Raw genomic sequence first — 25,473 nt, 5'->3', positions numbered from 1 at the left:
CATGGCACATGGACTGTACTATGTAGCAGTTCAAGCCAGTGACACTCTATGGCTTATATTTAAGCACTGAAATATAGTTGAATTTCCTTGGGTAGCATTAAGGTCAGTTTCAGGTTAACTTATCTCTTCCTGTAATCCCATAAAATAAATATTTTTCTGACTCATTTTAAGTTTAGAGTCTCTGAAAATAGTTTTCCTGGAATAGACCTTGTCACTACATTGAAATTCATGTCCCCACATAATTAAGCACACTTCATAAAAAAAAAAAAGTATTTTTAAAAGGCACTGTTAATATATTTTATTAGCCAAGTTGTTACTGAATCAAAATTTTCAATTAATTTAGCAGCATGTTCCTGTTTAACCTTTATTCTGAAGGGTAACTCTGCTTTTCCAGCCTATCAACTCAAACAAATTCCATATTGCTTATAGCAAGCTAAAACACACCCTACAGCTGTCAGATCGTAATAAATCTCATACTTTGGACTTGAAATAAATGACCTAAAGCTAAATGTAAGGAAAAGCTTTTTTTTTTCTTAAGCAGAAAAGCATACAGAAGGTCAAAAGGTCACCTTCTTGCAATCTGACTACCACATTCCTGGAAGGCAAGGCCAGAGATGAGGTGAACCTTCTACATTCCCCATAAGAGTGAGGGGGGGGTCCTTACAACTGGGAGCTTCACAGATTGACAGAAAGACACCTCTGTGTCAGCCATAAAGACATGATGAGGAATCTTTCTGTTCCCTTACAGTACAGCCTTGTTTTTCTGTTGCACAGCCACACACCTCCCACCTTCCCATCCATGCTTCCCATGCACAGCCCCAGTGTCACCACCAGCAGTATGCAGATTTCCAAAGAGTTGATCCCCGTCATCTCCAGGGGAGAGTGACAGCTCCTGTCTCCCTGCCCTTGGAGCTGGAACACTTTGCTTATCTCCAGGAGAAGTAAGAAGAGAAGAAGGAGGACTTTTGGGGTGGTTAGCCTTACCTAGGGTCTCCTGGCCGGTTTCACAGCGGGGTGCTGGCTTGGTGGCCCTAAGCAGCCCACCGAGGAGGAGCAGGAGCCTCAGGACCATGCTGGAGCCCCTTGCACAGGCAGCACAGTGATGTGGCACTCACTGCCTGATGGAGTGGCTCCTCTGCTGAGCCTCAGCGCGGCTCTGGCTCTCCGAGCTGCAGAGGAAATCAGTGCACTGCAAGGGCATGCCCACGTCTCACAGTGTGTGCAGTCCAGGCGTCAGATTTCAGCTGCATTTGAGCTTGGAAAGCAAAAGGCTTTGAGACAGAGAGGGAGGAGGAATGAGCTCCCCCTCCCCTCTGCCTCCAGACCGTCTCCCTCCTGCAGCCTGGTTTACAATTCCATAAACACTTTGAGCAAGGGGGGATCCCTCAGGGTTGTGCCCTCCCCGGGTCCCTTTGGTCTTCATGCAGCACTTTTCCTAAGGGACGAGGGACATTCATGAATGCGTTTCTCCCTGAAGCCAAGAGTGCTGTCTGGAAAGAGCAGAGGGAAGAGACAGAGAAAAGCAAACAACTGAAAGCAACTTTCCTCAAACTGTGGTATTTCATCACATACTTCAAGTTTGGAACATAACATGACAGTGAAAGGACTCTGAGCTGCATCCCTCCAGCACACAGAGAATGGGAACACACAGAACAGACACCAGGATCCCCCTCTGCATGCTCCTCCTGGGCATTTTACTCAAGATAAGATTGAGTTGTCTGGAAGGATTCCAGTATTTTCTGTCTATTCTTAAAAAATAATAATTTCACAAATGTGTAGATAAGACTCCAGGACAGATTTAAACTGGACAGTAAATCTACATTAAGGTGGTAATAAATTGATCTTTTAATTTTCTTGTTTGGTTGGTTTTGGTGGGGGGTTTTTCAGTATATTTTAGAGAAATATGTATTGTATGTTTTTTATTTCTGTGCTACAGGTATGGTGGAGAAGCGTACCTTAATTAAGATGCAAATTTCTCATTTCTTACCTACGCAGCAGAAAACATCCCGTATCACAGAAAAAGGGAATTTTGCCTCAAAATCGAGACCAAAACAGACCAAAGCATCCTATCTTTTTCAGGCAGTGCATGTTCCTTTGAGAACAGATACCTGCTTACACAGGAGAGCCGAGAATCCGTCTTTGCAGGCAGAGCATGCTGGCTCCTGCTGCTCAGTATTGGAGATCAGTAGGGAGTTCTGGTGCTGTATGATAATGTAATCAAATGAACCCCCCATAGGGAAACCACTAAAGAGGCTGACAGGGCAGGAGAATGCTGTGTGTGTCTCAAAAAGTAATTGATGTCTCATCTCATTTGAAAGGGATGCATTGAGAAGCTCAGCAGTCGAGTATGTCCTCTGCTTCCAGGCACTGCAAGGCAGGTTAGCTTTTTATCTCCAGGATTTCCTTCTAGTTCTGGAGACTACAGAGTCTGCCCTGTCTAAACTGACTAAACAGTACCAAAGCCTGTCAGGGTTCAAAGAACAAACTTCCGAGGACAAGAATACTATTTACCTGCCTTGTTTTTTGTCCTGATCACACAGCAGTATGGATGGACCCTGAAGAAAAAAAAAGTAACAACAAAGCACTGGAAGTGTGGCCTCCAAGGGAAGGAATACTTCTCCTTCTGCCTAGCTCCCCAACTGACTGCTCCACTTGTACCTGATGTGCTCAGGTACAGCTGAGGCTGTGTCCCAGCCTGAGGCTTGCTATGTGCCCAGCCTGTGCATTTTGAGTTAAAGGGAAAAAAGAAACTGCTCAGAACTAAACAAAGTGATGTGGCTCAATTTTTTACAACAAAAGGCAGAAGAGGTTATACCTACAAGCAGAAGCCAACTCTCAGCCCTTGGAAATGTTCATGTCTGTACTACAGTTTTCTGTAGCCCTTGAGAGTGTGAGGGGAGATTCTGTCACATACATCCCGATGCTTGTGGTGGTGAACTCTGCTGCAGAGCTAATCCTGTACTATCTATACTGTCAGGTATTCACTTCTTTTTTGTTGGCATGTTTTTCTGCCTGTATTTTCTGTTTCCTACCCTCCAGCCTAGGCACTATGTCCTTGTGAGTGATTTCTCACCTCCACTGCACTTCAGTTACCACTGCCACATACTTTGGGGCCATGTGTTTTAAAATGTGGTCAATGTCATTATTATTGGATATTAGAAGTGAATTCAGACCATGTAGAATTTATGATGGGAAGGAGTAAAGGGAAGGACCAGTGTGGATCAGGGAGGCCAAGAGCAGGAAAATCAGAGGAAGAAATTAAAAGGCATGGCTGTATGCAGGTAGGCTTTGGGGCTGTATGCTTCTCTGAGTCCTGTGCCTAATCACTGAAATCCAGTCTATTTTCATGTTCAGTTCTTAACTTTTCTCCCACTATGCAATCTCCCTCTCTCACCTACGTGTACAAGCTGAATGGTCAAAATGCCAGCAAGCTGAGAGACTGAGGTGTAAGCTGCAAGGTCTGCGTGTCAGCCTCTGGAAAGACCAGGAGGGTTTATATTTCCCAAGTGAACACAATCCTGTGTCTGTGTGTGTGCAGGTGTAGGTTGCTAGCAAACTTCAGTCTGGATTATCAGGAAAGTAGGAGAAGATTTACCTGAAAAGACTGGAGGTGTGGTTCAGTGGCTGGGTGAAGGGCCCAGGGTGTAGACATGACCTGAGAGCTTGTGCTGGTGTTTGAGGAGTCTGTGAGTGTGAGCATACCTGTGAACCCAGAGTGGGAGCATGTGTGCTTTCACCAGTGAGCCTCCAAACTGAGCAGCCACAGAGGGACAGCAGGACTGGGCTCTGTGCACTTATGTGAGTGCTGGTGGCAAACCAGCTTGTCTGGAATCATGTGTGTGCCCTGGCCACCGTGGGGCTCACCCTCATTTCTATCTGAACTTGCACATCTCCTCATTGCCTGGATGACACCACAAACATCACATCCTTCACAGCCTCCACTGTATCAACTAAATAAAGCTGTCAGTAGCTGGCAAACTCCAAGCTTCTTTGTTCCTCAGCTTTAACAGACTATTTACATTCAATCAGGGTGTATATTTGATACCAGGATAAAAAAATTACAGCATAAGAAGGATAGATGGAGGCCTAAGAATGACAGGTAATTAAAAACAAAGGTAAATTTATCTGTTTGTCACCACTATCTATAATTTTTTTTGTGCTTTCATGCCCTAAGGTACAAAAAACAGAAGGTCTGGAAGGGTTATTTCACTTTTAGCTTAGATTGCTTGTTCTTTTCCTCCTTTCCAAGGGATTTGATCCCAGGCTTTACAGTCTGTCTTTCTGTGAAGGTTTGGCATGTTTGTCACATCTGGGTTCCCCTGTAGACCTGCACCTTCCTGAAGGGAACAGTAGCTCAGATACTGCTCTTACCACTTATACAATATTTCCAGACATCCAGCATTTCTAACTTGTCTGTTTTTTTCAGCCCATTATAAGCAGTTTGTGTATATCACTTGCCCTTCTCATATTTTTGTTGCACAGCTTCATGACCAAAGCTAAAGCTATTAAAAGCACCTAGGAAAGGGATGGTTGGGAATAGAGGGATTTCTTAACCTCCCTGTTTTAATTTCTGGGTTTAGTAAATCTTCTCATTTTAGGAAGTTGACAACAAGTTCTGGCTTAGGGTTAAATATGCTACTTTCACCCCAGTTCTAAGAGAATCTTAAAAATGAACCAGTGAATCCCAGACTGTTAGGCAGATGTAACAACATCACCTGGCTTCCATCATTTGCATTTGAATCAGTACAATAAAGGTAGATAATTTCACTAGCTGCTATTGCTGACGTGTTTTCCTGATCTGACCTTTCTGTTAGCCCACAGTCCACAGTACAGCAGCAATCCAGAAATCCTCAGACTGGACTAAATACCAAAAATGGTTTATGTCCTTGGCAGGTACTCAAAGTGGGATTAAATGCAGTACATTTAACTTGCTTGCATTCTCATGATTCTTACTATTGTAAGAGAAATTTAGCAGAGGACTATCTTAGATTTAGACAGGGTTTCATTACCTGGTTCTTTTTTATTTTGACTCTGCTGAGAGGAGATTGAACATTAAACAGAAGCAGTGTTGTCTAGATAACTTTTCTGAAGGACAAACAGACAGAGACCAGATGAAAATGCTACTTCATGGCTTGTTATTCTCTCCCCTACTAGGTGCTAGTGAAGCTGGCAGAAAGTGTTTGGCAGCACATCACATCTGCTCCAGCACAAAGTCAGCAGCTGTGGTTTTAGGACTTTACAGTGGTTTAAATTAATCCAGGAGATATTTTAATTGCACAGAAGTAACCAATTGCATTCTGTGGGTTTTGTTTAATTTTTTTCCCTTCCCTTTTTCAGTTTCTGCAGAACAGGGCAGAGAAGAGGAACTAGTCTCAGGACAGACAGGGATTAAATCAGCAACTTCCTACAAAGCAGTAGCAATATTTCAAAAATCCAACCCTATTCTACCTGTCCTTGCAAGATCTTATCTCCCTATGAACAGATTGAGCTCCATTAACAGCAGAGAACTGAAAAGGGCTCACAAGGGCTTCTCTTTCAGCTTCTAGATGCTAAGTTAAAAAAGGAAAACAGATTTGTTCTCCAGACAAAGATTTCTAATTCAAATTAACATGCATCTGGATAAGAGAGATGGCTAATTTCCTCTAAAGATACACAGGCTATTCTGAGCTTTGCACTTAAACAGATATTTTGGGATGTGTCTCTGTGCCTTCTGGCACCATCTACATTCCACTTGGGGAGGTTTTAACTTTCTCTCTGAGAGTTTTTTCAGTAGTACCTTTTATCTCAGCTTTCAACTTATGACCCACAGGATTAAAAACTTCAGTTTAGAAACTGCCACAAATAAACACTGAGTGCTGGAAATTTGATTGAGAGACTATAAGGAACAGACCACAAGAACAAGTTCTCTGTTTTCCTACATGCTGTACCCTAAAATTTTAACCTAGAATGGATCATGGACTGCAACTGCCTACATGTCTCAAATACTTCAAAATTCCCTGTAGCCTCTACCAGTTATTTTTCATCATTATTGATCAAGTACATATTTGTACCAATTCATTAAGGGAGAAAGAATAATGCTCCAGTAAACTTCCTCAGTGTGACCCAGTTTCACCATACTCAAAAAATTAAATTTCCTGCAAAATTTTTCTTAATTTTTAAATTTTTTTTTTATTTTGACATGTCTTGCCAATTTCTTTTCCCCAGTTTTTCCTCATAAGTTGGAAACAAAAGCAAGCAATGAACGGGCGGGTTTACTTCCCTCACTTAGTATTATAGTCACAGATACATCTTTCCTTCCTTATTAAATATAATACATGTTAAAAATGCAGCTCTTGAAAAATATTTATATTATTTAAATTCAATACAAGTACTGTCAGTGATAATTAAATTCTGGTTTTATCTTCTGACTTGTCACAGATTAACGAAGTCACTGACCCACAAAATTAGTTGCTTATACCACATCCAGGTGATTCACTGAGCTGATCCTATCATAACACAGAAGAACACAATTAAAACTGGAGAAGGCCCTACCATCCCCAAAAGATTCAACTGGCTACATGCCTTTCTTTCAGCCTACCCTTCATGTGGTCTCTGTGCTTGTTTGAGTTAATCAGTAAGAAATGAAGCTGCTCAGAAAGTTTCTTTTGATGACAGGAGAAAATGATATCTAGTTAAAATTCATCCATGATCAAAGGCACCAATGATACAAAAGACTGGAAAGGAACCTGGCACCAGATGGTAGAACGAGACCACAAAGGGACAACAGTAATAAATATGATTCTATATCCAGCGGAACATGTGCAAAATAGCATGCACTGATCATCAGATCCTGCTATAAGCACACAATATTATTTAAATTTAATCATTAAAAAGATAGGGCTGCCATAAGGACCTTGTTATCCTCTCAAAGGCTGCCTCTTATTACTCCCACATGTAAAGTAGCAAAGCAGGATTACTGCTGAGGGGTTACTGGTGATGCATTTTGCTGTTTTTGTTCAAGATGAGGCCCAAAGGTGACTCTGCCTGACTCCCATAAAGCAAGAAAAATAATACAAATATGTTCGTGAATCATAGAACTGAATATATAACAGCTACAAGGAAAAATGTGTGCTCAAAAAAGATCTGTGCTGAGAACTAAAGATCTTTCTTTTCTTCTGATCACAGATGGAGTATTAAAAATTAATGTAAGTTCTACCAGAAAAGAACTTGACAGTCCTATTTTGAGACTCATTTCACTTCATCTCTTCTCCCTGTCTCACAGAACATTAATGCCAAAACATTCAAAAGAAGTTCTCTGGGGCTTGCTTTTCACATTCACAGAGGTGCTGGGAAGCATTTTGAAAAAGTGATTTGGAGTGCTGTAGTTTGTAGATAGCCGGTGGGGGAAATGCTTAAGAGACCCTGATGCTTTTAAAGCAGATCGTTGGCACTTTCCAAAGAAAAAATAAGGCCCTCCAAGGCTGGCACTCCCCAGAAAACTGGGAGTTCATCTCAGCAAGAAGCAGTAGCCATTTCAGATGATACTAGCATGACAGCTTTGAGGATTTTACCTTCAGTTTCAGAAATACACTGCTGAGACACAAGCCTGACTTAACACCAGGAGAAAAGTGGTGTTAAATTAGTCAATATAAAATGTTTAAAAATATATTTAAGCACTTTAAAATTACATAGCAGTATACTGAGAATATATACCATGCTAAAGATCTATGCCATGATAATATATGTCTTAATATTTGTTTTTTTATATCAAGGTTCCAACTCTTCATAGTGGCACAGCCTCTAAAAAATAAACAGAGAATTTTTTTAAAAGATAAGGGGGTTTACTTCAAATTTTATTTTCTGCATTTATGAAAAGAATTTACAAAACATCTATCATTGTATTATCAAAACATCTGCCAGTGGAAACTTCAAACCAAATATACAACCATAATTTTTTTTCCCGGACAATCCTTGGAAGACAATATCTGTAGCCTGTGGTACTCAGGCATGCTCCACTCATCATGTTGAGATTCAAGATGTGCTGAATTGCCCACAGGCACCAAAGGTGCTGGATGGAGATATCAGAGAGGCAGAGACCAGGCTGGAGGCTGTCCTGGAGCTCATGCAGGATCCCACGCTGCCAGGATTTTCAGCAGCACCATACCCAGCCCCACAGAGCCATCACAAACAGCCTGCTGACCCCAGTGCTGTCCTCCCACCTTCATCAACATCTGCATGGGCATAACTCATGCCAGACCCACCCTGGCTCTCCAAGCCATTTGTAAGAAACTCACTGGTTTCTAGATTTCTATTTCAAATGTAGGTTGCACAAAGTCCTGTGTGGGGAGGACAGGGTGGTGGTGCTGTGTCACTTTCAGGGCTGCCTCCTGGCTTGTCCCAGGGTCCACTAGAGAGCTGCAGAGTCCTGCAAGCACTGCCATGTGCCATCCTTCAGTCAGGCTATTGTGCATTCAATGACATGAGAAGCATGAGCGTTCCCATTTCAGGGAAAAGTGTTAACAAAATGGAAAGGCTTTGCAGAGAAGTAACAAATTGGATGGGGGCTTAAGCATTGACTCATCATGAGAAATAATTTGAGCTGTTGAATTTTTTTTCTCTTGGCCAAATAATGACTAATTTGATAGTCAAGGGTCTGAAAAAATAACTTGAATAAAGCAGGCCAAGACACAGTTATGAAGGGTCAAGAGAAACAGCACAGGGCAGTAGGGAGAGTAAAAAAATAGCTATAAGGTCTTAATTACTAGCCACAGGCTGAACTGTGAGAACAATACCATGGGCTAAACTCTGGGAATAGCTCCATCAGTTAGTCAAATACTCCTCTCTGCTTTTCTAAAAATCTAGCATTCTGGAATAAAACCTCTGCCAGTATAAAGTAATCCAGTGCTACTGATATCATCATGTTTCCCTGGTTAAAGAGCTGATCCAGAACTGCTAAATTTTGAACAGGTATGAGAAATGCCTTTCTATCCACATATCACACTGAACTCTATGGGAGAGATTTCTTCAATCTACAAGGCTTCATGACAAGAACTTTAGCAGCTCCAATGGCTGTCAGTGGCCATTCTAGTCTATCATTAACAACCTGAGCTACTGTGACGCTGAGATCCCTATGAAAACTGGGAACTTGCATTTTTCTAACTTCCCTCAACCATTCATATCACTGAGTTATCTTTTACTATCATTAGGGAACAAAAAAAGAACTAGTGTCTCATCAAAAAAATTTACTGGTTAAATTTTTTATTAGTCAAGACCTTCCTTTAAAGCACTGCTAAGCAGGACAAATTTGGAGAACATATATCCTGAGAAATTTTGGAGTTTTTCCATTGCCTTGCAGATTATTGTGCTAGACAGAGCTCAAATCACACTTTCTCCCTGGAGTAAACTGCATGGTACCAGAAGGCAAGTCCAACATCTGCAAGGAAGCCAGGCTGTCAGAATAAACTTTACATACTCCACCTTATGCTGGTCCTGTTCTGCTTCCAGCTGCCAAACAACAGCCACCCTCAGGGCTTGTCAAATCAATGTCATGGCAGTGGGGGAAATTACAAAGCTGAAGGTCCTGGGATCCATTTATCTGGGTTTTTTGCAGGTTCGTATCATGATATGAAAATTACCTGAAAACCAAAAGGTGGCTGACACTCAAGGGCTGAACCTGAGAGCTTCAGCTTTGGACATAGAGGCTCTGAAGTGCCAGGGCAATTACAGACATTCAGCCATTGCTGAAAGAGCCTGGAGAAACCCACTATGCATCCACATGGGGTCGGTTGCATTTCCATCCAATCTTCCCTGCATTATGCTTATTAGGACAGTAGGTGGGAAGATTTATGGAAGCTCTAACAATAAGAATTTTATTTTTATGAGGAATTCATGCTGAATATCTTGATTCAGCCATAAATGGATAGCTGGTAATTTTATCTGAAAGTGAGAATGTAACAGTAGTCATATTATTACTCTCTATGCAGAAATTGGTAGGCTGTAATCCCAAGGGACAAAGTAGATTCAGTAAGATTCTTGGGTTTGTTCCTTTATCAGTTTGCTTTTTTGAGCACAAAGAAGTGAGGGGCACAGCTTTCTTCCTAGTTTGTTTAGTTTGCATCTTACAGTCCTGCTCAGCTGCACAAAATTAAAAACTGAAAAGGCTGTCAGTGAAAAACTGATTAAAGACAACAAAGAAACCTCACAGAAAACCAAAACCACAGGGGGAAAAAAAAGTGTGAGAGTAAATCATAATAGCCCAAGGGAATGCATCAAGGAAAGAAGGGTCTGAATAGCCTGCCTTTCAGTGACATGAGAAACCAGAGGGCAGGTAGAAACTTTACAAGCTGATGAAGGTGGAGGAAGCATGGGAATTGACTGAGCTTCCAGCAGTAGATAAGGGAAGACAGGCTGGCAGAGGTGCAAAGAGCAAATGCTGCTCATGTCTGTGTTCAGCTCTAAGGCTAGAGATTAAAATAATGGAGTAGGAGGTAATTTGTGAATAAGAATAAACAGGGGGTTTAAGAAGGAAGGAACATACCCTGGGTTGGAATCAGGGTATGTTTTTCAGAACCACTGTCTCTGTGTTCCTCTGGGTCTGGAAGAAAGGAGCTTACAAGGTACTCATCAGAGAGCAAAGCAGGAGTGTGCACAGCAGCCTGAGAAAGCTCAGGGAGAACAGGGCTCAGGGGTGTAAGAGACTGTCTGAGCACTGGAGTGCAGGCTCCTCAACAGCCACACCATCTGTGTTTTCAGTCTGCTTGACATCTTTTTTGTCACTTTTAGAAAAACATACACCTTAGATTACATTTCCATTCAGTGCTGTTAAGGTGGTTCAGTAGGGTATACAAAAATCAAACTTTTTTTTTTTCTTTGATTCATTCAGTGAGCAGACTTCATAACTGAGATGATCTTACATGACCTTCTCAAAAGATTTCTGCAAATTTAGACTTGGAGTCTACTGATGAAAACCTTCAAGAAAAATCTTGGCTTACCTCCACTGGAAGTCAGTAAAGTCAGGACCTTTCCCTGAACTTATTTTCTGATTCAGCAAACTTATTTTCTGCCCACCAACAAAATTAATGGGATGTAATACACAGATGGGATATAAGCAGCCCTCAGAAGAGAGGCAGAGGCGTCCTCCCTCCTTTGTGATAAATTCCCTACCCACTGAACTTCACCATCCTGTGCATGGAGTCTGCTCTCTCATACACAGCAGCTCAAATTTCTACCAAAATTCCAGCCTGGCCAAGGTGGTGGTCTCCAAGAAGAGAGATCCCCAGCCTGAGCTGTCACACCCAGTGGAGAACACTGAAGCTCCATCTAGAAAAGCTCAAAAGGGAGCTGTAACTTCAACACATGCAGCTGTGTTTTATGAGTAAGGGGTGTCTGCCACTCCCTTTTTTGCATGGTGCTGGCACAGCAAGCTCCTCAGGATGAAAGGAGGAGGAACATTCTATTCTTGTATCCTAAATATCTTTCTCCCAAAAATTCAGCTCCGCTGCAAACTCTGAGGTATGCTTAACCATTATGACAAGCACATTTTTAAGAAACTTTGACCAAAAGATCAACAGATTCAGGATGACCTTATTTGTCTTTCATTCCCAGGTATCTTCTAAACCACATTTCACGCAATTTGATCCTTTCCTGGATGTGTGGTCTTTCATCTGTCTGTGCCTCAGGTGTCCTGAGATTAGCAGTTCTAATACTTATCTGGCTTCCAGCTAGGTATTAAGAATAAAAGGATAATGAAGTATTCAGACTTCTGTGTGAGAAGCCCAAAAGATATTTTAAATACCTAAAGCAGGCTTCATTAACAATGATAACAATAAGGGTCTGATTAGCTGAAAAGCCAGATTTCAAGCTGAAAGCCAGTCTGAGCTAAGAGAGCTAAGAACTTTGAGGAGTGATCAGCAGCCTTTTGTAACACAAAAGGCACCATGTCACCAATCAACATTTTGTTTTCCCATGGTAAAAGACAAATATGAAACATAAGACCTAAAACCTGTTTAAATATTTCCATGGATGCACACACACAACCCAAATCTCCAGTCCCATGCCATGGAGCAAGGGTACTGAGCAATTAAATGGGTTTCAGAAAGCATTCTGAAAATGTGCATCAGGGCTGACAGCTGCAAGCAAAGAGAAGATAGAGGCTGGATATGTAATGACAGGAATTATAAAAGTGAAAAGAAGGTGGTAATGAGTCTGCCACTTATGGTCAGGCTTCATTGAAGTACAATTTGAGTGCTACGCCTTGGTTGGAAAAAAAATCAAATTGGGAAAGTGGGTTAAGTGAAAACACTCTAGTGTTAGGCATGAGGAGCTTTCTTGGAAAGTGTTTGAAGATTTCAATTGATTTGGTAAAGGAAAGGAAACTTGGAAACTTAAAGATATGTTGGATAGTTTGCTCCAAATTTTCTGGATACAAACCTGTAGTTGACACAGCAGGATGCAGTGAGATGGATTAAACATGCACTAAAAAACTTAGGTTCTGTCCCAGAGGAGATGTTTTTGGGGTTTTTTTGGCATCTTTCCTGTCCACAGTGGACTGCTCAACGATTTGCACTCTTGTGATGACGGATTGGACACTGAAATGAAGGTTCTTCGCTTATGGCTAAAGGCATCTAGTTAAAAAGTGATGTCAGTGCACTGGAATGATTTGTAGTTCTCAACACTCCAAACTACCTTTAAAACCATATGGACCCTATGACATCCAACATACCTGCTTTGCAATATGTTTCATTTGCATAGAGAATGTATGAGAAGCCTGGCTGGGAGCAGCTCGTGGCTCATGCATTGCTCACTTACAGAAAAGAGCAGAAGCACCAAGTTTGCATCATGCACCCTCCTGTCCTGGCAAGGAAAATATGACATTAAAGGGAGAAGAATCAGGGATATGCAGAAATGGGACCAGTCATTTGGCCTGTTTCCCATTCATAAGCCACAGGGGAAAGCAGCTCCAGCTCAGAGAAGGAGCTGGCTGCATGTACTGTGCCAGGTGACATTTTGCTCCCCCAGGCTTCTGCTACTGAAAGATATTCATATATTTACAACCTTTCTTAAGGTCATCTCTGCTGTGTCTCCAGCTGAGCCATTAAATATTAATTGGACTACTTTCCAAAAATAAAAAGCAGAATCTCTGATTTACTTGTGTAATTAACACTTCCCACAAACCAGGTGTCCTTCTGAACCAGACTGAACAAGCCATTTGCTCTTCACAATACTGAAATATGCTATGTGCTTTTGAGACAGACACACAGTTGCTTGTTCATTCCATCTGCACAAGGGCAAGTAATTATTTTGGGGGTAAAAAAGCACCTCAAATACAATAGAAAATATGCCCTCTAAGTAATGTAATCAAACTTTCCCACTCACACTAGATAGTTGAGTTTTGTGTTTGATTTTTTTTTTAAGCCTTTCACATAGGAGGGCTTGAATATCTTGTTAGAGGTTTTGTTGTTGTTTTTTTTCTTTTTCAATAAGGCTCAATGCTGCTAAATTTATTGAAGAGCTCAAATTCTAACCCACAGTTGTAAAAGAGCATGATCAGTCTCTGGTCATATCCAAGCACTTGTATTAAGAAACTTATATTGTCACTTAAAATCATAAAGCCATTTAAGTTGGAAATTACTTTTGAGCTCATAAAGCCATTTAAGTTGGAAATTACTTTTGAGCTCATGGACTCCAGCTGTAAACAGATTTAACCATGTAACAAGCCTAACATTGCAATTAGCTCTGAAATTTAAGTTCAATACCAGCATTACTCAAGTTAAGACAAGATAAATATGTATTCAGTAATCACTGAGCTGCACAGATTATTTGCAGAAGTTTATTAGATGCTGATTTACCCAGATGAGTAACATGTCTGCTCTTCAGTGAGGCTAAGGAATGTGTGGTGAGAAAATTCACAGAATTTGAGGTCCTCAGTGCTCAGCTGCCATCTAAGCTCAGAGACACTTAAGTTTTCCTCCAAGAAAACTAGTTTTATAGCGAAGCACATCCATCCTGTCAGGATTTAGCAGGCTGGGAGCCAGCTCATACCTAAACCTTTTAGGAATAAGTCTAAGCAATTCTTTGACTTTATTGCTATTGCCTCAGAAACTCAGTCTGTCAGTCTCAGAGCTTTTGTGGAAAAAAAAAAAAGCTTTATTTTCTTTATGAAGAGGTGACCCTCTTTTTTCATAAATGAATATCAGAGCACTCACCTATTATAAAATGAGGCACACAGACTCCATTTACTCCTGAAAAGGCAGATTCAAAATGCCATCCTGGATCTTGCCTGAGAATATCCAAATCATCAGGCTTGGAAATATTTTTTGCTGAATATGTGTTAAGAATTAAAGTTTAGTGTCTCCTCATCTGCATGGACTAATTAAAGATTTGTTGTGCTGCAGAGTTTATACCCTGCCTGCCATTAGGTGGAGGATGTCATTCAGGGGAGGTGCAGTTTTCAGCTCCAGTCTTTGAAGACAAAACACAAGTTTGGAGAAGAGGAGAGAACTTTGTGAATTTTAATTGCAACCAGGAGCTGAAAACCCACAGCCCAGGAAATTTTTGGGGGCCCTACTGCTTTGAGAAATTTTCTTGTACACTCTTTTAAGAACTTGCCATCCATTACCCTCAGCCACAGGTGGGTGATACAGCACCTTCTGCTAAGGAAATCACAGTTTCAGGCAGCTCCTGCTCACCCCTGTGGCATTTCCCCCTCCTCAACACACCTGATGAGTATTTGCCAATCTCTTGTCTTTTACCAAAGGCACCCCAGGCCCTTGGGCAGGAAATCCAGATGAAGTTTGCTAGAGCACAACCTTTGAGTTGGCAAGAGTGTGTCAATGGCAAGAGGCCATTTTAGAAATCACACTTCAGCTTTGTTGGAAATCTGCTTCAAACAAAACCCTGCAGTCAGGACTGTGTACCCCCTGTTTTACCTAAAATGTCAATGTGTCAGTAAGAGGGAATCCACAGCCTCTGCTGAATGTTCCCATTGTGTAAGATATATGTAGCACCAAATCCTTGGATACCTTTTGTGGCATTCCAGAGCAATGGGGGCAGAGTGTGGGTTCCCCCAGCTCCTCCTGCCCCTCAATAACTCACAGCATGAAGAATGGAGCACAAACCTCATGAGTTCTGCCTGTGTCAGGGAGCCAAGGGAATGAAAGTGACACCTCTCACTGGATGTTTCCAGCTTTGTTAGAAAAGTAGAGCAAGACCTTCTCTGGTGGGGAGTGGGTGGTGAGAAGAAGAGAGAAAGGACAAATTTACCTTCATATCGAGCAGGGGGAGGGGCCTTTTGGTAGTGCTAAACAAGGCTGTTGAACTCCATTGCAAATCAGGACTGAGAGCACTACAGCCCTCCTTGCCCTTGCTTGGTTTCTGGTCTGCAGTGATGTAGATATTGGCTTCCTAATTCCATGTGGAAATTAAACCTAAAAAATGTTCTGGAACACCTAGTGCAGGCTCAATTTTTTTTTCCCATTTGGACCTGAACATCTCCAGAAATATTCAATGTTTAGTGAGATTGACAGGTGTTGTAAAGTGTACACCCTCAACTGGCATATGTAAGCATCATTAATTAACCTAATAGCAGAGGTAGCATTTTAACTAGGTTCTGTTTTGTACCTTTAAAATGTGGCTTATAGCTTTAGAAGTTTATTACTCTAATAGCTTTAAAGTTTATTATTGTTTTCTCCTCTACCATTTTCTCTAATAATAATGCTTTATTTCATTTGTATGTTTTGAAGGTGACAACTTAATACACTTAACTGTATGTAACATATTCTTTTCCCAAAGTGAGGACCATTTTGTTTAGGAAATCAAGGATATGCTAACAAATGTAGGTATCATTAAACTCATGTTTATTCATGGACAGCTCCTGTAGGCTATTAAAACTTTTTGGCACAAAACTGACTAAAAAATTACTGAAAATTTAGCATCCCTCCCACTCCCCACAGAGTTATCAGGTCCTTATGTTGCAGCTGAAATGAGAGACTGAAACATCAGGTTTTTCTAGCAGCATGGAAGAGGGGGAGGCATGGGGAGACAGGAAGACATTTAAACTGAAAAGATTCCACAGACAACTTTTTTTTTTTTTTCTGAAATACTGTATTTACACAAAATTGAAGAGAGTACAAATACTTTACTAAGAAGACAAAACCATTATAGTACATTCAATTTAAACACAGGCAGAACTATAGATGCAAAGCACAGAGGCCTATGGTACTTGCATGGGGGAAATTAAAAAAAAAAAAAAGAGCATCATAAAGGCCCCAAAGATTAAAAGCAGGAGGTAAGAGAACACTGTATTTGTTAGGCAGCATCATCTTTCCTTGACTTCAGTGGGATTGAACAAGACACTCTCCTTCCTCACTGTGGATGGTGGGAAAAACCCTCTCAATGTGCTGACAGCTCAACACTGCTTTTGCAAAACAGTTGAGTGGTACTTAATTTTCAGCCTAGAAATAGAACTGTTAGCTTCAAAGAAAATTATATTTGTGCTAATCACATGCTTATATGCTTAGTTTGACCAGAAATAGCCTTTTCAATGCTTTATAGGGTCAAGTACATTGTTACATAAAAAATAAGAGTACTTTACTGTCATCTTTCTTTTTATTTTTCTTAAAATATACTTTAGAATTGCTTTACTTTTTCCCTTATGTACTCAATTAGAAAATAGTAGTTTATTGAATGCCATAGAATTCTTAAATTTTAATAAATGTCTTACATAATCAAAGGAATATTGTTCAAAAATAATTCCCACATTTTTTGAAAACCTGTTTAAATTTAAAAAGAAATAAAAGAGAAAAATACATATAATAACAAAGCAGCTTTATATTTCTGGGCATTTGGCAGCAGGTCTGTTACAATATTTCTGACATCTCTTGTTTTCAGTTAAAATCACCAGATTAATTGATCATTATTAAAGAAAAGATTGTACAGTATTATGACAATCCACCATATATAGCCAATGCATGAAATACTTTACACATTATATATCCCTTAAAAAGAATTAATGTATTTTAGCCTTTCCTTTGAAAACAGATAGCTTCTGAAGTAATATATCTTAAACACAATGGCATCTGTCACTTCTACTGATTTTTTTATTCTGAATAAAAAGCTTGCTTGAACAGGAGTACTAGCTCAGTGGTGGAACTACAGTGCTATTGAACTAAATTCCGTACATGTCTTTGTTACTGTTGCTGCAATTATTGTAATCACGTACCACTGAAGTGCTAAATATTAGTTACTCAGATATGTGGACTTTGGTTATGCTTGATAGAATACTGGCATATCAAATATATATATATGTACCACTTCCTAAAGGCTATGTTACAATCATGATGCCTAGTAATAAATAATAGTAATAATAATAATAACTATCTCGGATTCAAAGTGCTGACTCACTTGAGGCACCAATACAATAAATCAATCAATTAAAATATCTATTTTTGATGTTCAAAACCAACAGCAGATCCTGGGCTGCATGTTACATGTGCAGCATGGAGGACTCTGAACCTGTCCTTCCAATGTGAGGATTCCTGTGCTCCCAGAAGACACTGGAATGTCATGTTTGATATGGAACACTCCAAGACATACCAAGTCTTCACACATGAAACATTAAGAGCTGTCTAAGCTCCTCTAAAGCCTTGAAAGGATCTCTCAAAACCCCTCAAGCCAACTCTGTTCACTGGGGAAAAGGCTTTGCCATGAATTGTGCTTGGCTGCAGACCAGGGAAGAGCCTTTTTAAGAAAGTCCACGATGCAATGTGTCACATTAATGCAGCCTTCACATCCTGGAGACTGTCACCACTGTCAGCAGGAGAGGAGAAAGGCAGTTTTCCAGCAGCAGCAAACACCTGTCTCCCTGGAAGGGGAGAGCTTTCCTGTTGTCAGTTTGTTCTGTGCAAGCAGTAATCGTTTTCAGTGTCGAGAGAACTGTTGTAGCCCGATGACGGATACAGGTCCCTCTTCAGTATCCTGTTGACGATGTTGATCAGAACTTTTTTGTACTGTTGACGTAAAAGTGAGTAAACAAACGGGTCTGATGCAGCCTTACTGTAGGTGAGGCACTTGCTTATAATTCCCCAGTAGTAATTTATGGTAACAAAAGGAATGAGCTCTATCAACCTGTTAAACATTAAAGAGAAATGGAAACACTTGAGTGTTATATTCACACTGAGCCCAGTGCTCAACTCATGCTTCATGAAACATTCAAGTACCATTTATTTTCTTACAGTACACAGTCCCTGTAGGAGAAGGGCCGTGTACTTACTCCTCACATTCAGTAGGGGCAAAGAGAACTTTACTAGCAAGGCCACTGGGAGACAAAATCAATTCCTGCTATGGAAAGAGGGAAAAACTGTTTTCAGTGCTAATGCTTCTGTGCAGAGGAGATAAGAGAGTGCTGCAGTTTACTGCTCACTTTCTGAATTTACTGAGCTCTGCTGGTAAGTGGTCAAATTGTGGTGACATAATTGACTACCTCTCTCCCACAGCAAGCTCGAGATAGACACATGTGACTCAGGGCACCCAGACTCAGTGACCTCAGTTCCTGAGCAGAGCTATCTAGCGACACTTGAGATGTTTGGACACGACCCCATTGGCATCAGGCTGCTGCTCCTGGAAGGTCCTGTGGCACATCTGCCAGCCTAGGTAAAGAACTTGGATGCCATGCAGCATCTCAAATGACACCAGAAAAGTGGTCTAGGTCACTGAATCCATCCCCTCAGACCAGACCAGAGAACCTTCATTACCCTACTGTGGTGAATCAACATGGATGCAAAGCAGATTCATGTTAGACCATGAAAAAAACAACCTGGCAGTATGCCAGGGAGGTCTGGCTGGCACCTGCAATCCCACAGTATGCTTAGCAGCACACCTACAACTACTTGGCCATGGAAGTTTTTGTGTGCATTTGGCTGACTTCTAGATTGACCAAAGAAAACAAGGAGACAACAATTTTATCATCATTATGTGACCAGTCAGCTGCGTCCAGACCTGTGTCTCCTGGTCCGTGCTTCACGGATGATTAGTGGCCTCAGCACCTCAGCTGAGAGGGAGGCATTAATCATGGGGGCAGAAACCACAACTAAGTTAAACATTTTTTCCACAGAAGTGAGGGCAATCCTTCAGACCATTCCAGCAAATGTCTCACCCCGCACATCTGGAAATCCTCCAGGAAGGTGGAAAGAACAGGGTGAGGGACTTTTATTTTGTGTATATCTTTTGTAAAACCTTTTGCAGGAGCAAGAGTATTCTACTTTGCTCTATTCATCCCAGAAGAAAAGCAAATGTTCTGGGAGATGAAATATCCCTTTTCTGTACTCTAAGACATCACTGTTTGAAGATGTAAGATGAGAAGCTTTCTCAAGGCTTGAAGAACCTTCTGTCCTCTTTCCAAAATGCAGAGCTCCTGACTTTCAGGGCGTTGACTTTTGAAGCTGTTCCAGTCCCTCCTCATAGAAAAGCTGACTTATCATCATTTGGACTGAGCATTGCTACAAGTTACAGGAAAATTCCTTATTTATATGTCTAAGAGTAAAATCATTCTTATGTCAAGTGCATTTAAAAAACCGGATTACTTCTGTTTGAAGTTGCTCAGAAAAAGTTCCAGTGAATTCAAAATAAGTAGAATAGGAAGATAAAAAATAGGAGAAAAAATGTACAATAAATGACACTTGCTACATGATTGCTTAAGTTTATCCCATCCTGCATATCATCCTAATACAAGAAATATATAATTGATATTTACACAATTGATGTTTTTATAAGGACAGTAAGTAAGGAGTAAGATATCTTTCAGTCTTGAAAATAGATGTATTACTGTGTTCCCATTTATGCATTACGGTTCCTAACTTAATTGCACTGAAGCCAACAGAAGAAAAATTACACAGATTTTAATAAGATAAAGGATCTGGACAAAACAAGTCAGAAGTACCCATCTGAATGCATCTTAGTATGATTTTCATGTTTTCAGTGCTGTTACAAAAGAGATTAAATTCATCTGTCGTCTCTTAGTGAACAGACGAATATATTGCTAATGAGCTTAATCTCATTCAAATTTCTGAAGTGAGGAGCAAATACTGAGCTCACAATGCAACCTGAGTCACCAGGCCAAGAGCAAGACAACAAGGAGGATGGCTTTTACATTGCCTCCCCAGAGAATGCTTCAGTACCACCCCCCTAAAAACCAGAATGGGGGAAGAACAGAGAATCAGGCATGGCAGCAAATCCTCCAATCTCACCTCCATCACCACCTTTCATGAAGTGCTGTCTTGGCACTCTCTTGTCTTTGAGACAAGAAGCCTTTTAGGATATCCTGCCCAAATACTTCCCATTCTTCTGTCACTGAACCAGCTCAGTTCCTGTGACAGAAGCTGTACCTTGACACACATTTCCATAAACCAGCCCTCAGCCTTCTCTCTAGTGATTCAGTGGGTACCAGTTTGTCACACATAGAAAATGCACCATCTCACATTTGCCAAATGCAAGGTCTGAAGAAGGAAGTAACTTTTATTGTAGAAGTTTATGAGAAATATCTCCACCCTGAAAAATGTGACCACGTTTGGAATTTGCTGAGCTTCGTAATGTTCAGATGGAAAGAAGATGGCAAAATCCACTTTGCTCAACATAATTACATCCTGATTATGGCAAAAGTGAATAGAACATGACTCAAAATGTACTGAACAATGATAAACTGACCTTTTAACTATGTGATGTAATGTTAATATTTGTAATAGTCCTTTCAGCTGCAGAAAAAAGATGTAGTTATCCAGGCAATCAAGAAGGAATCCCTTTCAACACGTAAATGGGAACTGAATGTCACTTTAAAAATGTTAAAAATATTGTCTGTTTAGTGCACTGGCCTTAACCTGTCCCTTACTCCTTTCAGAAAAGGGCAGTGGCTCTGACCATAAATGGCCTGTATGTAAGATCAGAGCTCTAAAGCTGGCCAGCTTCTGTGAGCTGGTGTGGCTGCAGACACTGGCAGCTTGGTAACAACCTTGAAGAAGCCTTCACCAGGGGGTTTTGCCCACTAGTGCACGTCCCTCAACATCAGTGAGCACTCTTCAAGGCTGTCTGGAACACACTGGGAAAGTGGGAAATATATTTAAAAATCACTTGTGAAAGATGTAGCCCATTTCAGTTTAGAGATGGAAGTTTGAATGCTGGGATGCTGCAATTCTGTGTAGTTACACTGACTTCCAGCTGACTGGTTTACACAAGATTTAAAAATAATAATAATCATCTATTGTATGAAGACTACACAAGCAGATAACAACAATGTTGCATGGACACTTCAAAAGGTGCAAACGACCAGGATGGATGCTTATAATTCTACCCTGTTGTGGAACACGGTATTTCCTATACATTTAAGGAGTCTAATTATTGCTTTTCCTAGGAGATAACTTTTACACCTCATCACAAGTCTGTGCTGCACCATTAACAATATATTTACCAGCATTAATGTTTCCAGACTGAAATCTTATCTGACAAATTATCAGGCTGGACAAATTTAAATTACATCAACTCTGCTTCCAACAGCAGCAAGCTTGGCCCTATGCCTAAAAAAAAAAAACCCAAAACAAAAACAAAACAAAAGCAAAACACAAAAAACCTAAGCTAATCAGGAAAGTCTGTCTGTTTTCCTCTCTGTTGCGAGGGTTGTGCTAATAAGGAAGGGTGGCAAGACTTTCAAACTGCTTTTATCTGCCCCTGGCATGTAATTAATTCCCGGTACTTGTCCTAAAAGCCGCTTGCTCTTGGCAGAGGTGCCCGGACCTGGCTGCGATGTAGGGAAGTAGAGCCGGGTCCTCCCGGGGCTGTCCCCTAGGACTGGCTGTGCGGACAGGAGCGGCGTGTTTGTGTGTGTGTTTGTGTCCCCTGGCCCTCAAGACCGGTCCCCGGGGTCCGTTTGCCTCTGGCCCCCCAAAATTGGCTGTAGGATCCCCGGGCACCTGGGCATCACGGGACATCCTGACCCCGCCAAGTCCCCCACCCCTACAGGGGATACTAACCTGGTGATAATGTAAGGACCAAAACAGATCACGAACGACCCTATAAAAATACTGATTTTCTTGGTAGCCCGCTGCCTCCTCCTTTTCTGCTCGTTCAGACAGCGCTGCTTCACACTACGGAGGGAAAAGAGCAGTAAGGGTGTTAAGGCAAGAAGGGAGGAGGTGAGACTTGAGCGCAAGGAAATGGGGAAGAACCCTCTCCACGCCCGAAAACCCCTGCGCCCGGGAAGGGAAGGGAGAGGAGGGCAACTCCGAGGGGAGGAGGGCAGCCCGGTCCAGGGGAAGGGCAGCCCTGTCCGGGGAAGGGCAGCCCCGAGGGGAGGAGGGCAGCCTCCCGGGGAAGAGGAAGGCATTCCTCTCGGGGAGAGGAGGGCAGCCGGGAGGGAGGGAGGATAGCTCCAGCCAGTCCCGCCGAGCCTCGGGACGATCGCACTCGACAAAGCAGTGCCTCCCGCTTGAAGGGAGCTCAGGCAAGTGGCACAACCCGATTAGCATTCAAACGGAGAAGGCTACAAATGCACAAGTCACCGTTCCTGGCACTGTGAGCAGCGTCTGAAGCTAGAGGAAGGAGCGCTCACCATGCGGCCGGGGCAGGCAGGAAAGGGTGTTGGGGAGGTGGGATATCGCTTCTGCCCGGGGAAACTACCGCGAGTGACCGGGGGCTGTGTGTCCGAGCGCGCACCATTACCTGGGGTGGATATCCACCAGCAAAACCAGAGTCTGCATGGTAATAATGTCTATCCGCTTGCAGTGGAACCGGGCAACTTTCAACACCTTTAAATAGGTGAAACACAAGATCACCAGAGACAGCATGAAACTGGTGGAGTGAAAGACAATGGTGAACACTGTAAACCTTCTCCTCTCCGTCTCTTCCTTCAGGTGTAAGGTGCAAGAGGCGTAAACGCTGTTGTAATCTACCCATGAGTAAAACAAAGATACCAAGGGGAACGTGAGGGAGTGGAGCCACGAGTAGCCCATCAGTATCACAGCGTCCTTATACCGCATCTTGCTGGTGTAGCTTAGGGGGAACACCACGGCAATCCATTTGTCGATGCTGAGCGCTGCCATGCTCAGCATTGTGTTGGAAGTCAGGAAAGTTTCCAGGAAACCCACCGCCTTGCAGACGCAGCCCCCGAGCGGTTGCTGGTTCCTCAGGATGCCCAGCAGGGTAAAAGGCATGTTCAGAACGGTGAGAAGCAGGTTGCAGAAGGATAAGTTCACCAGGAAAACCCCGGCGACCTGCTTGCGGATCTCCGTACTGTAGACGAAGCATAGCAGCACCAGGAGGTTGGAGAGCAGAGAGACAACCAGCACCAGCACGAGGAGCAGCGCCAGCAGCACGCCTGCCAAGTCCATCTCTCAGCGGGTCGCCTGGAGCGGGCGAGGGCAGGAGGAAGGGGGCACCCGCGCCGGCTCCGCAGCCTCGCCTGCCGCCCACCGCGGCCGCCCGCGCATGGTGCCGGCGGCGGGGCAGGGCCGGGGCAGCGCCGGGGCAGCGGGGCGCAGCGAGGAGGGCAGGGGCGGGCAGCGGAGCCGACCGTGCGGAGAGAGGGGCGAGGGGAGCGCGACTGGGGCAGAGCAGGGAGGACGGGACAGCGGGGCAGGGGGTCTCTGACAGCAGAGTCAGGCAGCGGGAGGGGGGAGCGGGGCCCGGGGGAGCGTGGCCGGAGCCGAGGGTAGGGGCTCCGGGGCGACCGGATCAGGAGATAGGGGGAGATGGGGGTACCCGAGAATCGGAGCTGGAGGTAGGCGGCCCGAGGCGCCGCGAGGAGCGGGGCCGGCGGCGCGGAGCTCCGAGCGCTGTCCGCGGTGCTGGAGCGGCGCGGCCCCGACGGCCGCCCCGCGCTGCCTCACGCCGCCGAGCGCGGCCCCCGCGGCCCCTCCATGCCCCGCCGCGGCTCCGCTCCGCCGGGCGCACGGCCTCCGCAGGCTCTGAGCATCTTCCCCCGCTGCCCAGCCCCTCAAATACTCCAGCCGCGGAGCCTCCCGCAGCGACTCATGCGCAGACGAGCGGCTGCGAGGCACAGGCTCAGCCAGGGATCGCGCCGTAGGGATGATCCACTCCCGGATCGCAGGCGACAGCAGCAGGAAGCCCAACTTTCCGCTAGTGTGCAGCTCGGGAAGGATCAGACCTAGAGATGAGTTAGATGAGTCTGATCCCTGCGCTGTGCCCAGGCACACTCTGAGTGCACCAGCTGTATCTGGCGCTCCTGAAACCTGTTCAAAATCTGGTGTCTGTGCCCCTTGGCAGGCTTTCCCCCTTCCATCTGAGGGTTTGCTTGCTCTTTTCCCCCTACAATGCTTGGCGTGATTGCCCTCTGGGTATTCACACCTGCACGCTGCTGGCCAGTGAGGGATGCTTCTCGACTCCACTTTGAGTGCTTGGACTCACCGGCTCGTTGAACAAGTACCCACATTAGGGTGATGCTGGCACACTCTGTGCAAAACTAAAGTCTCTCTCTTTACCATTTTCCAGTTCCACTGATAACACTGTAGTGTGGTGGTCAGAAAGGTTTTCTCTGTTATCACATTCTGGCAAAAGCTGAAAAGACAGACAAGAAAGAGAACAGAAGTTCCCCCCTGCAGCTGTCAGAAATGTAGATCACGTGGCTAATTCCCAAAAATGTCATGAATCTTTGTCTTAGATTAAAAAAAAAAAAAAAAAAAAAAAGAAAGAAAAAGAAAAGGAAAGAGAGAAAAGAGACTAAGTTTTGGTGCCTCAAAATACTGGCACAGAAAAAAGCTGCCGTGTCTAATCACTGTCACATTTTACAGTTGATTGCCAGAACTGACACGAAGAAAAAGGAGAAGAAAAGGTAGCTTTCCTACTATCCAAAATTACTGTTAATATCCTAAGGAAATGCTTTATTGTATATATTGTCCCTTTAGTGTAGGCTTGTCACGCAAGTGTGACCACTGTGTGAATAACTGTACATAAAACTGCTTGAAAGAGCCTGAAGGCAATGTAGGTTTTGTTGAGCTTTTTTCCCCCAAGAGTAGTTAAAGTTTTGGATCAGGCCCTAATTGAAAAGCTTGCTATGGTAAATTATATGTCTTAAGGAAAGAGCAAAGTAACAAGACATGAGATGTGTTATTTGGAAGTGAACCAGTACAGTACTATTCCTCAGCATGGAAAGAAAATGAATGTTTTCTTTGATCAGAGAGCTGCCATTTCCAAAGTTAAAAATGTGCAGATACATTTGACTGGGCTTATGCTTGATGAACAAAAATCCAATATATATCTGTGTAAGCATTTGAGGGAAAAGAAATCTATAAAAGCATGACAGTACCAGTTTTCTCAGTGTTCAGTTGTTGCACTTTTACCATCAGAGAGCCAACACTGTTTGGAAAGGGTTGGGAAGAAATCAACCATCATCATGGGAGAACCTGGCTGTATCCTTACAGAGCAAAGGTTCTGCAATTACTCCCCCTTCCACAGCAGCAATTCTTATAGTTCCTACTGATCAGAACCCATACGTGA

General features: G+C 43.0%; 2 protein-coding genes and 1 long non-coding RNA gene across 3 annotated transcripts in view; 1 reads left to right on the top strand and 2 right to left on the bottom strand.

Annotated features, from left to right (window-relative positions):
* The window catches only part of CPZ (carboxypeptidase Z), a 34,302-nt gene extending 32,807 nt beyond the window's left edge, over positions 1-1,495 (bottom strand). Inside the window, exon 1 of the mRNA XM_064418791.1 lies at positions 985-1,495. Coding sequence (XP_064274861.1) covers positions 985-1,072 — 88 coding nt within the window. The 5' untranslated portion in view covers positions 1,073-1,495. The remainder of the gene's footprint in view (positions 1-984) is intronic.
* Positions 1,496-11,353: 9,858 nt separating this feature from the next.
* LOC135300100 (uncharacterized) lies at positions 11,354-11,728 on the top strand. Its single transcript, XR_010361981.1, has 2 exons — positions 11,354-11,490; positions 11,584-11,728. It is a non-coding gene; the product is annotated as an uncharacterized LOC135300100 (long non-coding RNA).
* A 4,334-nt stretch (positions 11,729-16,062) lies between these two features.
* On the bottom strand, positions 16,063-24,204 carry GPR78 (G protein-coupled receptor 78). Its single transcript, XM_064418790.1, has 3 exons — positions 22,681-24,204; positions 21,993-22,106; positions 16,063-18,102 (listed from the first exon to the last, which is right to left on the bottom strand). Exons 1-3 carry the CDS (start codon positions 23,346-23,348, stop codon positions 17,865-17,867), a joined length of 1,020 nt encoding a protein of 339 aa, XP_064274860.1. The 5' UTR covers positions 23,349-24,204; the 3' UTR covers positions 16,063-17,864.
* Positions 24,205-25,473: the final 1,269 nt, after the last annotated feature.

The sequence above is a fragment of the Passer domesticus genome, chromosome 4 (genome assembly GCF_036417665.1).
Source record: "Passer domesticus isolate bPasDom1 chromosome 4, bPasDom1.hap1, whole genome shotgun sequence".
NCBI lineage: Eukaryota > Metazoa > Chordata > Aves > Passeriformes > Passeridae > Passer > Passer domesticus.
Note: the sequence above shows the minus strand (reverse complement) of the source record. Positions and strands in the feature narration are given on the sequence as shown.

Excerpts from the sequence above, each read along its gene's own strand:
- GPR78 (XM_064418790.1), bottom strand. The coding sequence starts at position 23,348 with ATGGACTTGGCAGGCGTGCTGCTGGCGCTGCTCCTCGTGCTGGTGCTG. Across the intron at positions 22,107-22,680 it reads CTGGTGGATATCCACCCCAG|TGTGAAGCAGCGCTGTCTGA; the intron begins GTAATGGTGCGC and ends TTCCCTCCGTAG. Across the intron at positions 18,103-21,992 it reads GGTCCTTACATTATCACCAG|GTTGATAGAGCTCATTCCTT; the intron begins GTTAGTATCCCC and ends AATGTTTAACAG.